Raw genomic sequence first — 17,515 nt, 5'->3', positions numbered from 1 at the left:
ACAAAAATGCTCTGTTAAGAAGGTTTATTTGTCTAATAATCATGTGTAGACGCTTTATATACATAACCAGCCGGAAATAGTTTATTTCTACTAAACTCTGTAGAAGAATTGCATAATATACAAGGAGTTGTCGTTGGAAATTTCTTGCCTAGTAAAGGCAACAAGCTGATTGAAATTTTTAAAGTAAAGTTTATTGTCACTTTTTTTCTACTGTGACCGAGTAGAGTATTAATACGGCGGCTGTTACGATTTTTCGGCACATAACTAGAAGTTCTTAGCAGTAAGAGAGTTATCTGAATATGATAGAACTGAAAAGCAAAATGTAGTCATTAGCCTTGTTCACGTTGCCTTTCCTATCTATATGACACTAACACAGTTCGTTATTTGTATCATACCTGTAACTCGAAGCGCGATATATTAAAAATTTATCGTTGATTGTTGTTTGCACGTGTACTTTACGCTTACCCACTTATCCTGTTAACGCTGGGCGCGAAAAAGATGGGTGTGCCTGTCAGAGGCTCTTTGATGGCCATTGTTTCCCGGAGTTTCCTTTGATTTCGAGGAGATTGCTTTAATTTGAAGGAAACCGAAAATAATGATCTGATCACAAAGGGGAAAATTCAACCGACAGAGGAACCGCACTCAAAAGTGAAATGCGCGGTGCGCTAACCGCAAATGGTAATTATACAAAATCATTGCAAATTTTAAAATGTTATTTTTCCCTCCGTTTTGCTTGACATCGTCGAGTTGCTCTCAAAACGTATAGGGTCTAAATCTCTATTAAAGCTTAATCACGCAGCTACTGACAGCTATGCCCGAGCATTTTGTAGCGAGCGAGTGGCTATTGTAGGTCACTGTGATTTGTCACTGAACACATTCCAGATTTGAAATACAATATAAAATTGTAACAACTTGAGTACACTGCTGGTTCTTTTCGAGTCAGGAAAAAAATTCTAACCAAATTTCACCGTAAAAAGTAAGTGTCAGTCCAGTACTGAAAAATTGTGAACTTGAGCGACCACGAAAATAAGAAAAAAGACGCGGATCAGTGTCAGTGTTTGAGCATTGCCCACCTATCCCTCCCTCTCTTAAACAAACATTAACCTTACATTGTTATCAGTTGACTATTGTTAGGTCAGGGGAGGGAAGGAGAGGGTGCGCAGTTGCTCAGACAGCAACATTGATCCAAAGATGCAATACACATGCATGAGATCAAGATGGCTGGACATTGGCAACGCAAAAAAAAAAGAAAAAAACGAGGGTAATGTCCAATCATCTCGACCGAAAAAGCTTGGTAACTAAAGGATTTATTAGAAAGCAAAAAGACTTTGATGTAATAAGAATCAAGAATGACTCGTTTGTTTCGAACACAATAAACCCATAAGAGTTGTTTAATGTTTTCTTTGTTCTTCGCTTTCTTCCTACTCCATCGCCGACATTGTGAAAAAATTGTCAACCTCGTAAGTCCATTCAACGCGATCGTTTTCCTGCGCGGGATCAAGGCGAGCGATCTCGAGCGGACAAGATGGGCCCGTCTTACACGCTCGGGTAGCCAATCAGAACACGGGATTCATCACATTTTCCCCATTGGCGCTGTCGGATGTATACTAAAACGCAAGACATGACTGTGTTGCGTGTAATAAAAGGAGGGGATTGGAAGCTGCGGATTGGAAGAAAAACCGACAAGGGTGAGGTAGGCGAGCCGTCTGACTTGGCAAGTAATCCTAGTTTAAGTTTCAGTGATTGACTGAAACCGAGATTTTCTGATACAAGAAGCCTTCTCGTCAGGGAAGGAACGCATTACTGCATGGAAAAAGCAATCTCGTTCTCCAGGAGTAATCCTATTACTTGTCACTTGCACTTGCTGTGACTAGTCACACCCAGGTTTCAACGCGTCCCAGCAAATATTCATAAATTGGCTGTATGGTGGACGTTTCGAGTGTTGAATCTGTGAGAGGAATGTGAACGACGAAATTGAGAATTTCGTAGATTCTTCACCTTTATTTTCATTAGGCGCCCGAAAGGTCATCCGTTACTCAGACAAACCACCATCTCATCCCATGAGGTCTGTAAATTGTCATACCTTTCAAAAATTAAGCCATACCGCAACAAAAAAAAAATGATTCAATTCTGTAAATAAAATTATGTTCCCTGAACAGATTACAAAATATTTCTGATTAGCTACATCTCCAGGTTCAAGATGGACAGAAACACAACAAGGTCGCGTAATTTCTCGTGACAAAAGCATCACATAACGCTTAGCGCTTCAGGAGAAAAGTTAAAAAAAGTCGTTGTTCGAGTCCATTATTCCAGCAGGCTGTAATACACCTGTGGTTCCTTTTTGGTTACAAAGCCCTCTGCAGCGTGCGCCACACGCAACATGGTATGTTCATTCCACCAGGAACTCATAATCTGCAAGGCGATCGGAAGGCCTTGATCATCGTAACCAACTGGAAGGGTCATCCCTGGAACACCGGTAAAATTTCCGATTCCCATATACCTGAAACAAACAGACAAACAAAAAAAAAAATTCTTCAAGCTAAACTAGAATCTTAAAATGGGACACTACGCGACCTAAACTTACGAGTTCCATGCCAATAAGCCAACTTCCCATTTTGATACTGAATGGCGAATGATTTTGTCTTTAACACTTTAATTCCCAGATCAAATTTAATATTCTCCTTACTGTCAATCATACAATTCTTATAATATTAGTTCAGAGAACTTAGTACTGGATCAACTAATTATCCCCTAAATTGATATTTTTCTTTATTCATATATCTTGTCTGGTTGGTATTGTATTGATATTGTGGATCAATATCAGTATCTGGGCAACTGCCCACCTACCCCTCCCCTAACCCAACAACTGTCTATCGATAACAAGCTAGGGTCAATGCTGGGTTAGGGGAGGGGTAGGTGGGCAGTTGCCCAGATACTGATAGTGATCCGATATTGTAGGGAGAAATTCTGTCTTGGTCACTCATAGGAATTAAAGGGTTAACTTGAGAACGTTCTGCAGGAAAATTTTAATTTTTGACATTTACATTTTAGTAGCCGTATTGGTAGAATGATTGTGAATTTAGCGTTTGACATAATCTTTGGTTGACCGGCCTAAAGTAACTACAACCTGTGATTGGTTGAAAAAAAAAACCGCGTTGCTCTCTCGACCAATCAGTTATATTGGTTCCACCAATCGTGCCTTAGTGACACGCATTTTCCTACGCTTTATGTCATTAATCCATGTTTACTTTACGTTAGCATTGGCTCCTGCAATTTAGTCTCATACGCAGCGGTCCAATGCGATGTCACTCAGCCCTCCCCACCCCCAAGTTCACGTGACTTGTCACATGCTTTTCCCGTTAATACACCTCACCTCATCATTTGCGTAGTTGTCATGAGGTTTCCTTCACCATATTCTAAAGCATCGTCAGGGATTCTGGGTACTTTCATTCCAAGTCCTGCAACATAGGAGTTTGTCTTAAATTAGAACAAAAAAGATAGCAAAATAGTAATAATAATAATAATAATTATTATTATTATTACTATTATTATTACCTTTATTATTGCTATTACTGGGAACATCAGTTGCAAATCCATCCATTGATCAGCGATATTCACTCGACTACGGTGTCAGAACATGTCAAGTTCAAACTGTCGGTCTTAACTACTATTGCCAAACTGATGTTTTTACGAATGTGATGTGATGTGATGTGATGTGATTACGAATTGGCAGAAATATTTTGAAGCTGTTTTTACCTCTTATTCGTTGGTTGAATTTGGAAATGAGTTAAGACAATATGCAACACTCCTAAATTCATTTCGGTAGGGTGCGTGAAGGGTTTGAAAAGTAACACATTAAGATGTTCCAAAATTGGTTTTCTATCAGGTGGCCTGGGATATGGCGTGGTTAGCCTGTGGCATCCACAAGGCAAGAACAGGGACTAGTGCACACATCTAATCCAGTTTCCTGGATCTTCTTGATTTGAACTTCACCTGGGGTTAAAATACAGTCAACACCATCCTCATCAAAAATCTTTTTCAAGAAAGCCATGGACCTTGTTCTCTGCTTCAGGGCCTGTTAAAATTAGAATAGTTGAGTTTTAAGGTATGTAATAGGTAACCGGAACATAATAAGTAAACGCTTATAGCGGATTAGGACAGATAAAGAGACAGACAGACAGACAGACAGAGACTCAAACTGAAGAGTGACAGTGAGTGGAAAAGACAGTCGAACAGCAAAATGGAAAGAAAAACAAGCAAATAGAGTGAAATGTGACAAGAAGATGGACTTTCAGGCGCACGAACGGACAGATAAGAGTCAGACAGACGGACTAGCAGAAAGCATCAGCGGAAAAGAGAAAACAAACAAACAAAATAGCAACAGAGAGATACACAGGAGGCACACAGATGAACGTACAGATAGACAAACTGGAAAAAATGTTAAATAAAACGCACCTGGAAGTAGTGCCGAGCAGTAACAAGTCGCGCCATACCCAAATTAGATGCAGTCTCCGGGTTCTGTGAATCATCAAAGATTCGTTGAAAGTTGAAAACATAGGTTTAAGCTACGCCGGGAAGAATTCACACCTATTCGGGTGTTTGGGGATTCCGAAAAACACTTCTCACGACCCCCCTCTTGCCCCAACCTCCCTTTAAAAAACAACAACAGTCGTGCTGAGAAAGAAACCGTTTCTCTCTGTTCAAGACTTCAACAGTTCTATCAACTTTTATGAATCCCAATAATTACCAGTTCATTATAATATTTGTCAAACTCTTCCTCCAAACCAGCCGCCATTTCTGAAATGATGCTGATTCCGTGAGCGCTTACTGTCTCCTAAAGGAGGAGATGGACACAAAATTATCAAACTGTATCATACATGTTATAACTACGTTTTCATACCTGGCTGATAAAGTATAACTTTGAAAGGCAGAAACATGTGACAATTAAAAAAAACTGAGTTAGTTAGGGGACATTTCTTTGTAATTAATACAAAAATGCTTAGATTTGGTCAAGTAAAAAAATAGGCTTAGTCGTACGTGGGTGCACTGTGGCGTATCAGTGGCCAGAACACAGGCCAATATTACTACCACAGGTGAAAACTGGATTGTAAAAGGCTTCCAACAATAATTCAAACTTACGTGAAATGACTGATAAACAAGGCCTATCAACTGGGCAAGCAAATATCAAAAACAGGAAATCCCAAACCGCTATCAAATTACAAAAAAAGGAAAAACGAAACGGTGGATACCATGTCCGAAAAATTCAATACTTCTTCTAGAGAGTTTAGCTTACAACGAGAGGATTATGGACTACTTTTACTCCGCTTATCAGTTGGTATGTTCTTCATACTGTTCTCTATACTTTTCCTTGGGTGCACACATGAAGAATTTGTTTAACAATCAAGAGCATCTTTGGTTGGTGATCATTTCCTTTATTCTCATGACCTTAATGTGTAATTGAGAGGTTATGTTGTAGTGAGAATTTAGATGCTAGTAGTAACATTACAGTCTATTTTACAAATTCAGAATGTAATCTGAGGCCAGTACCATCAACTCAGGAATCTGAATGGCCACCACAGACGCCCCTATATCCTCCAGATACTTCACAACTGTTAACCAGAAGAGAAAGTAGCATTAGTCAAAAAAGATCTATTGGAACTACGACAACCAAAACCGGCTGTTAAGTCCCCTTTCGGTTGAATCTCTCCCAAGGGCACATCCTTAGCACAAGAAAGCGTCCCATGAAGAGAGGTGTCCCTCCAGCGAGGGCAACAGATCCAGCGGTTATAGGGACATATTTCCTACGATTTACAGTCTGGGTTCCTTTAAGGGAGGTGTCTTCTTCTGAGGGCACATCGTTGACACAAGATAGTGTCCCTTGAGTAGAGGTTTTGGCACATTTTCCAAGGGATTACCAAAGGGGTCCCTAGAGTGGAGCTGTCCTTGAGAATAAAGGTGTCCCAAATTATCAGCTTTATCAAAAAGATCTTCTAATATAAAACCATAAGACACTGAGCAAAGAAGAGATACATTTACTACCTTTTTCACACTCTTTGTAAACATCTTCATCGCAGTCCTAAGAAGCGAAATGAATATCAAGATGAAAGATCTATTTTTTGTAATTTTTATTCACAATAGTGACCATACAATTTTATTCGTCATTCACAAATAAGAAGGTAGTTTATATTACCAGATAAACAAGTTGCATGAACCAGCAGAAGAATCGATCCAAAAAATTCACCACAAATGTCTCTTGGTGGTCTGATGTAAACGAGAAAAACCACGATCATGTGATTCATTTTAAGCGTCATGGTCCTTCATCAGAAAGCTTTCTGTTTACAAAAACCCTTCCATGTAAAGAAAGTCTTATCACACTTAAGACAGAGACAGTCGAGGTACAATCCAACCCTCTGAGTTTGATAAGACCTATATAAGTACTTTTTTTATGAGAAAAAGTTCAAATTTGTCAACGTAGTTTTGACTCGCAATTAACAAATCAAACACCTGAAGACTAAGAACAGAAGCGCAATTAGAAAGTTTCATAGTATTACAAAATGAAAAGCACATGTGCATTTTCCTAGCCGCGCGTGATCTGACCTCACCAAGGTAAACAAATCCACAAGTCACTTCAGCGTGGACTGCGTGCTGAAAAAATTAAGGCTCCACCTCAGTTAGCAAGTTGCTCTTACAAACTAACCACAGGTGGTCGTTACGACTCTCTTTCTTAAAAGCAACATACCCTAAAGTACTTCCAGTCGATACCAAGTGTTATTCCCTCGAGGGTCGAGATGTTTTCAAATCCTTCCAGAGTCACATCCGGCTGACCAAGGGCTGTAAATGATCACTCACTGTTAGCCATGTGACATTTGAGGCTCGAGAATTTTAAGTATGCACTTCTCGCAAGAACCTAAAGCAAAATCCTGTGATACACAAGAACCTAAAACACAGCAAGCTTTTTTTAGTGATTTAGTGATTAGAGGCACTTCATTAGAAATCTGGAGGTCTCAAGTTCAGATGCTTCACTTTTCCACGCATGGTTGGATTTCTTTCTTTTCTTGGCAGTTCCCTGTTGAACGCCCATAGGCCAATACGCTCGACTGTAACTGAAATATCATAACCTAGCCCGGTTTAAAGTCTTTGTATAAGTCTAATGACTCCTGAGTGCCGTAGTTGAGCCAGAAATCCTTGAGAGTTTGCCGCTTGGCAATTCTGTCAAGGTACTCTGAAAATTCTTACCTCGGGCATAGACACTTATGTGCTGCACAGTGACCCCAGTCCTACCCTTAAAAACCTAAATCGGGTCAATCACGGAATCCTACTCACTCAACACTCGATCAATAAGTTCTCCCTCCAAATATACATGAACCCAAACAAAACGGGGACGGCCTTCTAATAAGTTTTGGCCCAACCCGAAAACCTTTGTAGACAGAAAACAAGTAAACACGGTGAATTCGCCCTTAAGATAGTAAAGATCCGCGCTTCAGACTTACTTTTGGGGTCCTCTTCGTCTTTGCCAGCTAAAAATGCTGAAAATAATTCAAACGTAAAGGTTTGTTTGAACAAACTCAACGCAAACAAAAAGCAGAAAAAATTTTTATAATCATTGTCAGCAGTGTAAATGTGAAAAGTTCGGGAAAACGCCTTATGCAAGATGCACAAAATTTATCACCAAGTCTCGAACATAAAGTACGAAATCATTCCTACTTCCCCCAACTTCATGCAGTTCTACTTACGGGGATTCTTTTCATCTTTGCTGCTCTGGGAATTCGACAGAAAGCGGGGCTTGGTAGTAAAATTGAACAGCGTGACATTAACACAAATAAGGGCTATTAGGAAATTCAAAAGTTAAAAAATTTAATAATTTTAGATCACCTACCATACACCAAGGCTGCATCGCTCACAGTGGCACAAAGAGGTCCTGTTAAAATAAGTTGTAAGGGGATCAAAAAATAAGTTTCTCGTTTGTCACTTCCATTGTACAATCAACATCGGAAAGTGCTGCATCATGGAAAAAACATACTACTACGCGGTGACGTCCACTACGATGAAGAACAACAACCTTTTGACGATGCAAAGGGGATGGGTCGTCGGAATCGATTCCGCCCAAAAGGATTTTTCAAAGCAAAGAGAAGGGGGGGGGGGGGGAAGCTGGGGCTATTCGACCGCCAGTAAGCGTTCGTTTTCGAAGCCGTACGTGCTCCAGCGTCACTGGACGAACATATCCGTCACTAAGGGTACTTCAAGAATAGACAATAGGAAAGGATAGACTATATTTCATCCCCACTGAAAGAGGCTATCTGTCATTGGAAGTACTTGACTGTAAAAAAACGTGCGTTAACATAACAAGATGAATTGAACTTAACTGTCACTAAGAGCACTTGAGTATTACTAACCATACAATACAATTACCTGAACTATTTACATGTCACTAAAAGTCCTTCATTGATTAAAAGCTAACTTCATCGTTACAACACGTCTTAAACCGTCACTGGACCTACTGCACCGCCACTAAATACACATTACCGTCATCAGACGAATTTAACTGTCACTGGACGTGTTTCAGTAACACAAAGCGTAGTCTGCCGTCACTGAATAAGCTTCCACGGAATACTTCGATACGCCATTGTTTATTGTGTTGCCCAAAGAAGTTCAACTTTTCTTTTTGGGGCTGAAGATCCTTGGAAAGTTTTTGTTCAAATGAAACTCTGTGTCGACTTCTATTAAAATTCAGATTTGTCAGTTTTATTTAATTCCTACATTTGTAATTGCTGGTTTTCAAAATTTAACAATGATTACCACAACTTACCAACATAACTAACGGTATGTGCCAGGGGAACTTCTCCACTGGTGCTTATGCGGCCACATGATGCTAGAAAAATAAGCAAGTAATGATTATTAAACGCTAAAATAATAAATACGTTTTTCGGAATACCAGATCTACGAGGAGGCTCTCTAACCACACTTCATGGTGGACGTGGTTGATGTTTTGGACACGTTGCGTCCAGGGTCTTGAGTTTGTGTTGGAGCTAATTAAGTATTGACAAAATTCGTTGACGCAACTTAACATCTTTTGTAACAAAACACTTAGACATTTGTGGGGTACAGTGTAACCAATGGTATGAGAAAGACCAATTATTATACTTTTTTTTGCTTTTTTTACGTCTAAAAGCGAGAAACAAAGGCAGATGAATGACAAGCAACAAAACATCACATGACTGCAGGAAAGGAGCACTATTAACACCTTATACAAAAGTTTATTTCACTTAAACTTAAGTTCATAAAAGAAATTAAAGAACGAAAACTTTACATCTTGCTATTTGACTGCCAAACATTGATCACTTATTTGGAAACTTTTGCTGAAATTTCAGTCTCATAAATATTTTTTCCACACGCCATAGCGATCAAATTGATCACAGCTTCGACCGCTGTTTTTTATCAGACATATCTACCTAACCTTTTATTCCAACCACTCCACATGCTGCCGCTGGAATACGAATAGAACCTCCACCGTCTGTTCCTAAAGCGATTGGGCACAAGCCTGAATGGATAACAAAGTGCTTATCAAAAATGAATTCCACTGAAAACAACGATAAGCGAGATAAAAAAACATTTATAACATAGCGTGCGTGCTTGCCCTATGTAAGCCCTACTGAGCCGCTATGAACAAAATCTTTATTTACGCACGTCCGTGCGTAAATAAGATGACAGGAGCATTTTTGTTCATCGTCACTCTGTTAAAAAAGAATTTGCTCATGCTTTTAGCTATGCGTATATCGAGTTATGGATGCACTTGGGAAGTTTGGAGAGCACTCCAAAAGCTAGAGTTGCTCTCGGCTGCGCTTCGAGCTACTCTTACGTATTTTTCGTGCTCTCCAAACTTCCCGCGTGCATCCGTAACTCGATATACGCACGCTAAACATGAACAAATTCTTAATTTCACTCGTTGGTATACCTGCAGCCACTGCCACAGCAGACCCACTTGAACTCCCTCCTGTGTAATGATCCACGTTGTACGGATTTCTTGGAATTCCATGAAGTCTGTTCAAATAGATAAGGACATTGGGATTGGACTCAGAGTCAGTCAGGACAATCTTGATTATCATTAACTAGAAATTCCTCTTTATTAGAATGAAAATAACGGATACTGCAGCATGACATTTCAATGAAAACATAACACTATTATCAAATACAAATAATAAATGGTTAGTGATAGTATATACAGAAATGAAAGAGTGAAAGTAGATTTTCTGGTACTCATATTTCCATACATTTTTTTTATTCCCATATATTTTCAAACTTAATTTTCGTCATCCACCATTTATCATTTGTACAAGAAAAAGGTGATATGTTGTCACAAGAACATCATGTTTTAATATCTCATAGTAAGGCCACCCAAAAGAAATATAAAACAGATAGTTTTGAGATTCATTATAATAAATTGTTTGATTACACATACTATGGTATGGAGTCCAGGATTGTCACCTGTTTGGATTGTTTCCTGTAGTCCCAATTCCCAACTCATGCATGTTAGCTATACCAATAATGATTGCTCCTCCATCTCTCAGCTTCTTAACTATGTGAGCATCTTCTGTTGAAGGTGTCTTCCCCATAAATGTGGTGCCACAACGAGTATAGTATGGCGCCTTGAAACATTTAGTGCAAATCACAATCAATATTCTTATCCAAGTAGTAATTATATCATAATGTTCATGCTCCAACCCCCTAAAACAAAGAAATTGCCATGCAGTAGATACATTTCATTAAGTGAGATATTTTTTAAGGCTTCAGTCATTTTACTGTTGAATTAAATCAGGTGTGGCACTAGGGATCCCTCTATATACACTGTTTGGCTCCAATTTGCTGTTATTTTGCCATAAAATGTAAACATTAAGTAACACCTATTTTTCTTTTTACATGCTCAAATGGTATACCTTTCATTCAAAAATGTACTTTATTTACCCAATTTGTTAAGCAACTAATTATTTTGAAGCAAAAGAATTGCTACAGTAACATCTACAAACACGACTCACTTAAATTGCTGAAGAGTGTACCAGTTTTTGTAACATGAAGCAATTAGGAGTATTGATACTCCCTCTTTTCAGGAGACAAGTCTATGGCTGATTGTATTTTGCTAAGTTCCCCAGTAACTTTCTAAAAAACCTTACTAGAGAGATGCACTGTGAAAATAGACAGTCTTGTGAGAAACTTACCACATGATACTCCCCTTTCACAGCCACAGGAATCCCATCCACAAAAGACAATGGATTACCCTCAGCATATCGTTTGGTAGATGCTGCTGCCATCTGATCAAATTCAAATGAAAAAAGGCTTCTAATACACTGATATGTTCAGAACTGCAAAATAACTTGGTATGAGATACTACCTTCAAAATTTCATCTTTGTCATGCTGGACAATGGCTCTTAATTTGGGGTTCTGTTTTTCTGTGTCACTAATGATCTCTATCACTCTTTCTGCTATCTGCATTGGAGTGACTGTGTGTGACCTGTGGCAAGAAAACAAGTTTAACTGCAAGTGTAAATGGGAGTTTGTACCTTATGTAGTCGTTCTAAAATGGTGCTACAAAATTTAAACCAAGCAAATGCAAATTTAAATAATATTCAGTTTACCTGTATTCCTTTATGAGGTTTGGAATGGTTACAAACTTGAAGGAAGATTCTTTTGGTTTTTCAATGCTAATGATTTTAAAGAAACAAAATCAGCCAAAAAAAACTTCATATCTATTCATCAAATATTTGGTGTACTTAAGCCAAATGAATATCAAAAAGACTGTGATTGCTTAGCCTGTCAACTTTAAGACTCGAAAAAGCCCCCCCCCCTCCCCTTTCCCCTTAAGGCTATCAACAAATTCCAGAGTTTTTGGATGGGAGCTTATTAAGGAGAGGGGGAGGGTGTGCAGAAACTCCCTGAGAGCTTTATACCAAGTCATAATTAAGGAGAGGTAAGAGGAAAGAGGAAGCTGATTATAGTACTGGGCCCAGTTGTATAAAGGGCAGATAACACTATCCAATGAATATATTGCTATCCAGTGGATAAGTGACAGCAAAACATATAGTGTTATCCAGTGGGTAGAGATTTATCCCACCTTCAAACAACTGGGGCCTAGGGTGCATGAAAGGAACTATTGAAGCTCTAGCTGGGCTAAGCTGAACCTTTATATAAATTCATTTTATTCCTTGACATGGAAACATTCTTTCATTGAATCCTTTTATTTTAACCAGAAACATATCTTTCATGCATCTGTCTGGTTGGTACCACCTCCCTTACAATGTTCAAGAATTGATAACTTTGAAATATAAGAGATTCAAAATGTACAAACATTGACTTTGATCTGCATGTACTATTACTGGTACTGGTAATTAATAAAAGTAAATTATTTATGGTTCGCACCTTTCCTCAATCAATTTGTCAAAGTCAACAGGTTCATAGCTCTTTCTATGTTGATGAGGCTCAGGCAAAGGAAATAATGTTGGAGCATCAGGTATTTTGATTCTTATAAGCAAGTCCAACCCTGCTTTTCTACAAGAGTTAAAAAAAATAGCATTGTCAGTAAAGTTAGTTTAATTTTGTGTTCAGGACTCATCACTTCAGAAAACTCTCTGATTCTTCCCCACACATTACTTATGTTTTAGCTTGGTGTGTATGCATCATTTCTAGCTATTAAAAAATAAAATCTGAACAGTCATAATTCTTGGATAAAAATTTCATATGAAGAGGGAATCAAAGGAGAGAAACTTTCTACTTTCCCTATATCTGTTGGGTTAATTATTCACTAAAAAAGGCCAGTAAGGGTTGTAATGCATACCATCAGTCCTGTTATGGCTGAGCTCACTCAATGTTACAGTAAAGGATTTTGATTGCTGTTAGGTTTCACTTAACTGTGTGTTACACTGCTATGGGTGATAACTCCAAAGTAATGGCTGCTTCAAAACTAAGGGACAGCCCTGATGGGCAATCTTCTTTCTAGAGAGTTCATGTGTAGTTAATCTCTTCCTGTCTGTCTGTGTGTCTGCCTGGCTGTCTGTTTGACCTTCTGTCTGATGTTTTGTTTGTCTGTCTACCTCTCTGTCTGTCTAACTCTGTCTGTATCTACCTCAAGCAACGAGCTGTCACAGCACTTATGGTAAGATCTAACAATACAGGACCAACCTATTATCAAGACGTTAAAATCAACACTACACACTTGGTCATTACACACCTAAATGCAATCTTTTTCAAAACATTTCCCAGGCCCTGAAAAATTAATAACATAACTTATCATCACAACTTATTTATAATCATATTAATTTAATGGATAAAATAATTTCTATCAAAATTAGCTTTGTTTACGTACAGTTCTCCCAAGCCATTTACTGAAGAGCAATTGTTTTCCAGCCAACCTAGGAATATTTTTGGCCTGAAAGCAAAACAAAAGAGTTTAAAACTGAATCAAAGTAGTAAGCTGTGTTCAAAAGATGTTTTCATCCAATCACATCTGAGAGGTGTATGGCTCAGTGTTGTTTCCTGGCTTATGCAATTCCATACTACCTAAATGATAAAGTCTTAGATTTGTTAACCCTTCACACTCTAATATTAGAATTCATTTTCTCCACACACTTCTATATACATTCCCTTTGGTACAGACAAGGAGAAATTAGTTTAGCAATCAAAGCTTCTTAAGTTGCTGATCATGTCCTTTATTCTCATGATCTTAATGAATGATTCAGCAGTATAATTGTCAGGAGAAGTTAGATGCTGGTCACTCAGAGGGGCCCACTTAATTATATATGATGTTACTCATAAATGGCAGTTCTTCCCATGACTAGGGTAAGTTGGGGTAGTCTGACTTTGTACCAGTGACTTTATTTATTTCCAGAAAATAAAACAATTCTGCATAATTTATTCTTAATAATAATTAACAACTTACAGTGTGTACCAAATTGTACTCAATTGGCAGATCTGGTTTACCAAGTTGTCTCTCAACAAATACAGGTGGTGGCCATAAAAAGTCATAGAATATCCATAGCAAAAACAATAATCCTACAACTCCTGATAGTATGGCCAACATAATCCTAACCAGTAAAAATGTGTCAAGACCGCCTTGAAAAAAGAGAAAATTTTAATATATCTAGTTAACCCTTTAACTCCCAGAAGTTATTAAGTTATTAACATTAAACTTCTCCTTACAATATCTGTCATTATTCAGCAATCAGGTAATGAGAATATTAAAACTTATAAGCAGGTAGAAGCTGCTATCTTGATCTAGCACCAAGTTCTCATAGCTAATTTACAAGGAAATGTGTAGCAGCTAGAGGGGAGAATTAACAATCAAATCTTGGAAGTTAAAGGGTTAACAAATAGATTCCATGTTGCTGTGGGTCTGTTCAGACAGTAATAATTAAGGTCACTGATGAGCTCAAACTTTTATAAGAACAATGAAGTGGCACATGAAGTGCAGTCAAGTGCGTCACCAATGTTGTTACCACATTTTGACATTTTTTGTCATTTATCAAAAAAACATATTTGTGATGATAAAAAAGGGCAAAATGTTGTTAATGATGCTGTCATCTTAATAAGCCTATCTTCCAATAGATTGTAAGTAAAAACTAATCAAAATGCATGGATAATTTGGCTTATTATATGATTGTTCATGGCCACAATCATCACCCACAGCTTGAAAAATCCATCTTGTCTGAGGTCTGAGATGAAAAGCACTTTAGTAGAACCTGAGCAGGTACTGATTCCGAGGTTAGGTTGATCCAAAAAAATGACTGTTTTCACACTCCATTTTTCAATTAAAAATAACATTTGCATGTGAAATGCTTGTGAAAAATCAGTAATCCCTTTCACATGGTGGTTTTACACATTTTGTCAAAAAGTTCTTGTGGTAAACATTCCTAGAACTTTCTGAATGCAATCAATTTCTGACACATAATGAGAATCTCCCAACAACAGCCTCTTAGACCAAATATATCCTTTACAGGTATTCTCACAGAGAGGAATAACATATTTGAAACAATATATAATATGAAAAAAACACTGATACTAAGAAATGCTGACACAGGTCTATGCCTAAGGAAAGGTGAAGAAATTTGGTCAAATTGAATTGATTTCAGGCTTTAATTTTTCATCCCACAGAAGAGAAAACATGGCCAAACTGAAAAGGGAAGAAAATTTTTGTCCCAAATTAGAAAGCAGGACATCCATAAGGCAACAGCATTTATCTACCATTATCAAACTAAGGATATAGATCTCTAAAACATCTTCATCCCACAGGATGAAATTTTAGTAAACAAAGCTACCATTGCAACAATGTGATTTGTTTCAATCTTGTAACCTTAAGTGTCTGGAGTGATTGTTTATACGCTGTGGACGTGGGGTGAGGTTCCACCCTTATCACCCTATTCCTCCCCAAATCCCCCCCCCCCTTTTTTTTCTAATTCTCTGGATCCGCCCCTGAATATCCAGCAGTGTTGAAGTTCCAAAGTCGTTATCAAAAGACAGATAGTGATAATGAAGCAATGTCACAACTAAATCAAAAAAAGGAAGGGAAAGAATTGGACTTAAAATCATATATCAATTGTCTGTTCAATGGCATTGTAGATCTTTAGTGTAATGTGTAATGAAAAAGCCCTAACCTGGAACTAACGTATGGCATCTCTAAAAAAATTCTCAAAAATTTTATTTTCCTTCCCAGCGCCATACAGAACCGGCACATCCTAGTAAAGAACATCAATTCAGAATATGTCCTAATTTTTAAACAAATTCGAACTCAAACTTAGGGAAAACCAGTGCAACAATTTGTGTTTCTCACCCGCCGGTGGCAAAAGGTCACCGACCAAGCCGCTTTCTTCATGTGGTCACATCCAGTTTTGAAAAGCGTTATTTCAGAAAACATTGATAATACCTATAAATTCTTTGACAATATAGCTTACCTTGCCTGTCTGATCTTGAGAACTCAAATAGATTTGTCCCTAATCGCTCTAAACTAGTGATGCTGCGGAAGTTCAGACGCCTGAGGGTTAATCATCAACCATGTCAATCAACCTAGACGAGCATCGACAGAATAAGCAATCAGGTAAATAAGGTTAACAGGAATACAAATGTTTACGGTGGAATCTCACCTTAATCTTAAACTAACTAATTGCACGAAAAAACTTCTGTCCCGAAACTTATTTTTAAGCACAGTGGCCGCGCGCAAAAATGGTAAACAACAAAGTGTACCGAGAGGAGACTGGTAATTGGAGTGTCACTTTCACCTGAACCTTACTATCTCGCACGGTCAGCCGCCTCGCATTCACTTTCCATGTGATTTGTTGTTAAATTTGCGAAACAAGAGAGTGAAGTGTCTGTTGGTCTGTCTGTTAGTAGCTACTACATGATTGTCTGTTCTTGCTTGCCAAACCTGCCTGAAGAATGCCGCATTCTTGGCATCCATTGCAAGTTTTAACGTGTCTAGATCGATGAATAACTCACGAACTTAACCACTGAATGAAAGACAATTACGCGCCTTTGAACTAATCGTGATTGAAATGTAAACCAAAGTTTTTATTATTCAAGTGGTTCTTAAAATTCGTGATTTCAAGTCTTCTTTCGAACATGTGTGTTTATGGCAGGATTTTCCATAAGATATAATTAGTGTCTGTTGTAGAAATAATAGTGTGTGTGTTTGGAATTGTGGCTTGTATCTTAACCCTTTTACCCTTATGAGTGACCAAGACAGAATTTCTCCTTACAGCATCAATATGATATCAAGAAGACAAGAGTTGAGAATAAAGAAAAATGTTAATTTGGAGATTTTAAGTTGATCTAATTTAAAATTGTCCAAACTTATATCACAAGGATTGTGTTACAAAGAGTAAAGAGGATTACTTAAGAGATCTGGGAGTGAAAGAGTTAAGAGAAAGAACCCAAAATAGGCTGATTAATGTAAAATTATTGATTTTTCTTAAACAAGGCAGAGGATCTAGTCTTGAGTAGATTAGCTTTTCAAACTAAGGCTTGAGTTTAGGATTAATTCTAACCCAGTCTTACCGAGAATGCAATTGCATTCTCCTCCCTTCCTTCAGAAAGTTAGTCAAATCTGACTTACTAGTATCACCCACCCACAGCCAATTTTTTTTGTGAGTATTGCATGTGAGGGAAAGGAGCAAGAACCCCTTACCATCACATTGATTTTTTTCTCACCTTCTGCTCTTATTTTGCTCATGCATGGGACAATGATTGAAGAGAAAAATGAAGGTCTGTGAACAGGTGAAATGCGATTCCCTAATTTTTTTAGTGTTGGTACTGTTCGAATAAGAATTGAACCATGAGCCATGTTGATCAGATTTTGTAAAGTAATAATTTGAGTTTAAGTTTTTTCTTCTTTTCTTTTTCGCAAAGCCAATTCTTGGATTTTTTTAAAGACACCAGAGCTCCAAGCATTACTATGACCATTTGAAACCAGAGGCTTGTTTGAAAATATCTCTGTCACCTTGAGCAAGGCTACAGTGACATTAGCAAGATGATTTTGCT

General features: G+C 38.0%; 1 protein-coding gene across 3 annotated transcripts; it reads right to left on the bottom strand.

Annotated features, from left to right (window-relative positions):
• Nucleotides 1-1,981: 1,981 nt before the first annotated feature.
• Nucleotides 1,982-16,241, bottom strand: LOC113671871 (uncharacterized). 3 transcript variants are annotated; one of them, XM_089213867.1, is made up of 24 exons: nucleotides 16,123-16,224; nucleotides 15,934-16,045; nucleotides 15,637-15,717; nucleotides 13,926-14,098; nucleotides 13,353-13,415; nucleotides 13,218-13,252; nucleotides 12,410-12,538; nucleotides 11,629-11,694; nucleotides 11,384-11,504; nucleotides 11,211-11,303; nucleotides 10,483-10,643; nucleotides 9,953-10,038; nucleotides 9,455-9,538; nucleotides 8,807-8,869; nucleotides 7,877-7,918; nucleotides 7,491-7,526; nucleotides 6,740-6,831; nucleotides 6,040-6,076; nucleotides 5,548-5,609; nucleotides 4,748-4,834; nucleotides 4,456-4,518; nucleotides 3,994-4,075; nucleotides 3,374-3,458; nucleotides 1,982-2,500 (listed from the first exon to the last, which is right to left on the bottom strand). In XM_089213867.1, the coding sequence occupies exons 4-24, from the start codon at nucleotides 14,064-14,066 to the stop codon at nucleotides 2,305-2,307; spliced, it is 1,824 nt and encodes a 607-aa protein (XP_089069993.1). In that variant the 5' UTR covers nucleotides 14,067-14,098; nucleotides 15,637-15,717; nucleotides 15,934-16,045; nucleotides 16,123-16,224; the 3' UTR covers nucleotides 1,982-2,304. The 3 variants fall into 3 exon arrangements, with proteins under 3 accessions (XP_089069993.1, XP_089069992.1, XP_089069994.1); XM_089213866.1 differs by lacking the exon at nucleotides 15,637-15,717 and having other exon boundaries at nucleotides 16,123-16,241; XM_089213868.1 differs by lacking the exons at nucleotides 13,926-14,098; nucleotides 15,637-15,717 and having other exon boundaries at nucleotides 16,123-16,234.
• Between the last annotated feature and the right edge of the window lie 1,274 nt (nucleotides 16,242-17,515).

Source organism: Pocillopora damicornis, chromosome 8 (assembly GCF_964200805.1).
Source record: "Pocillopora damicornis chromosome 8, jaPocDami1.2, whole genome shotgun sequence".
In the NCBI taxonomy this organism is placed as follows: domain Eukaryota; kingdom Metazoa; phylum Cnidaria; class Anthozoa; order Scleractinia; family Pocilloporidae; genus Pocillopora; species Pocillopora damicornis.
The sequence above is the reverse complement of the archived record's forward strand: the minus strand, read 5'-3'. Positions and strand labels throughout refer to the sequence as shown.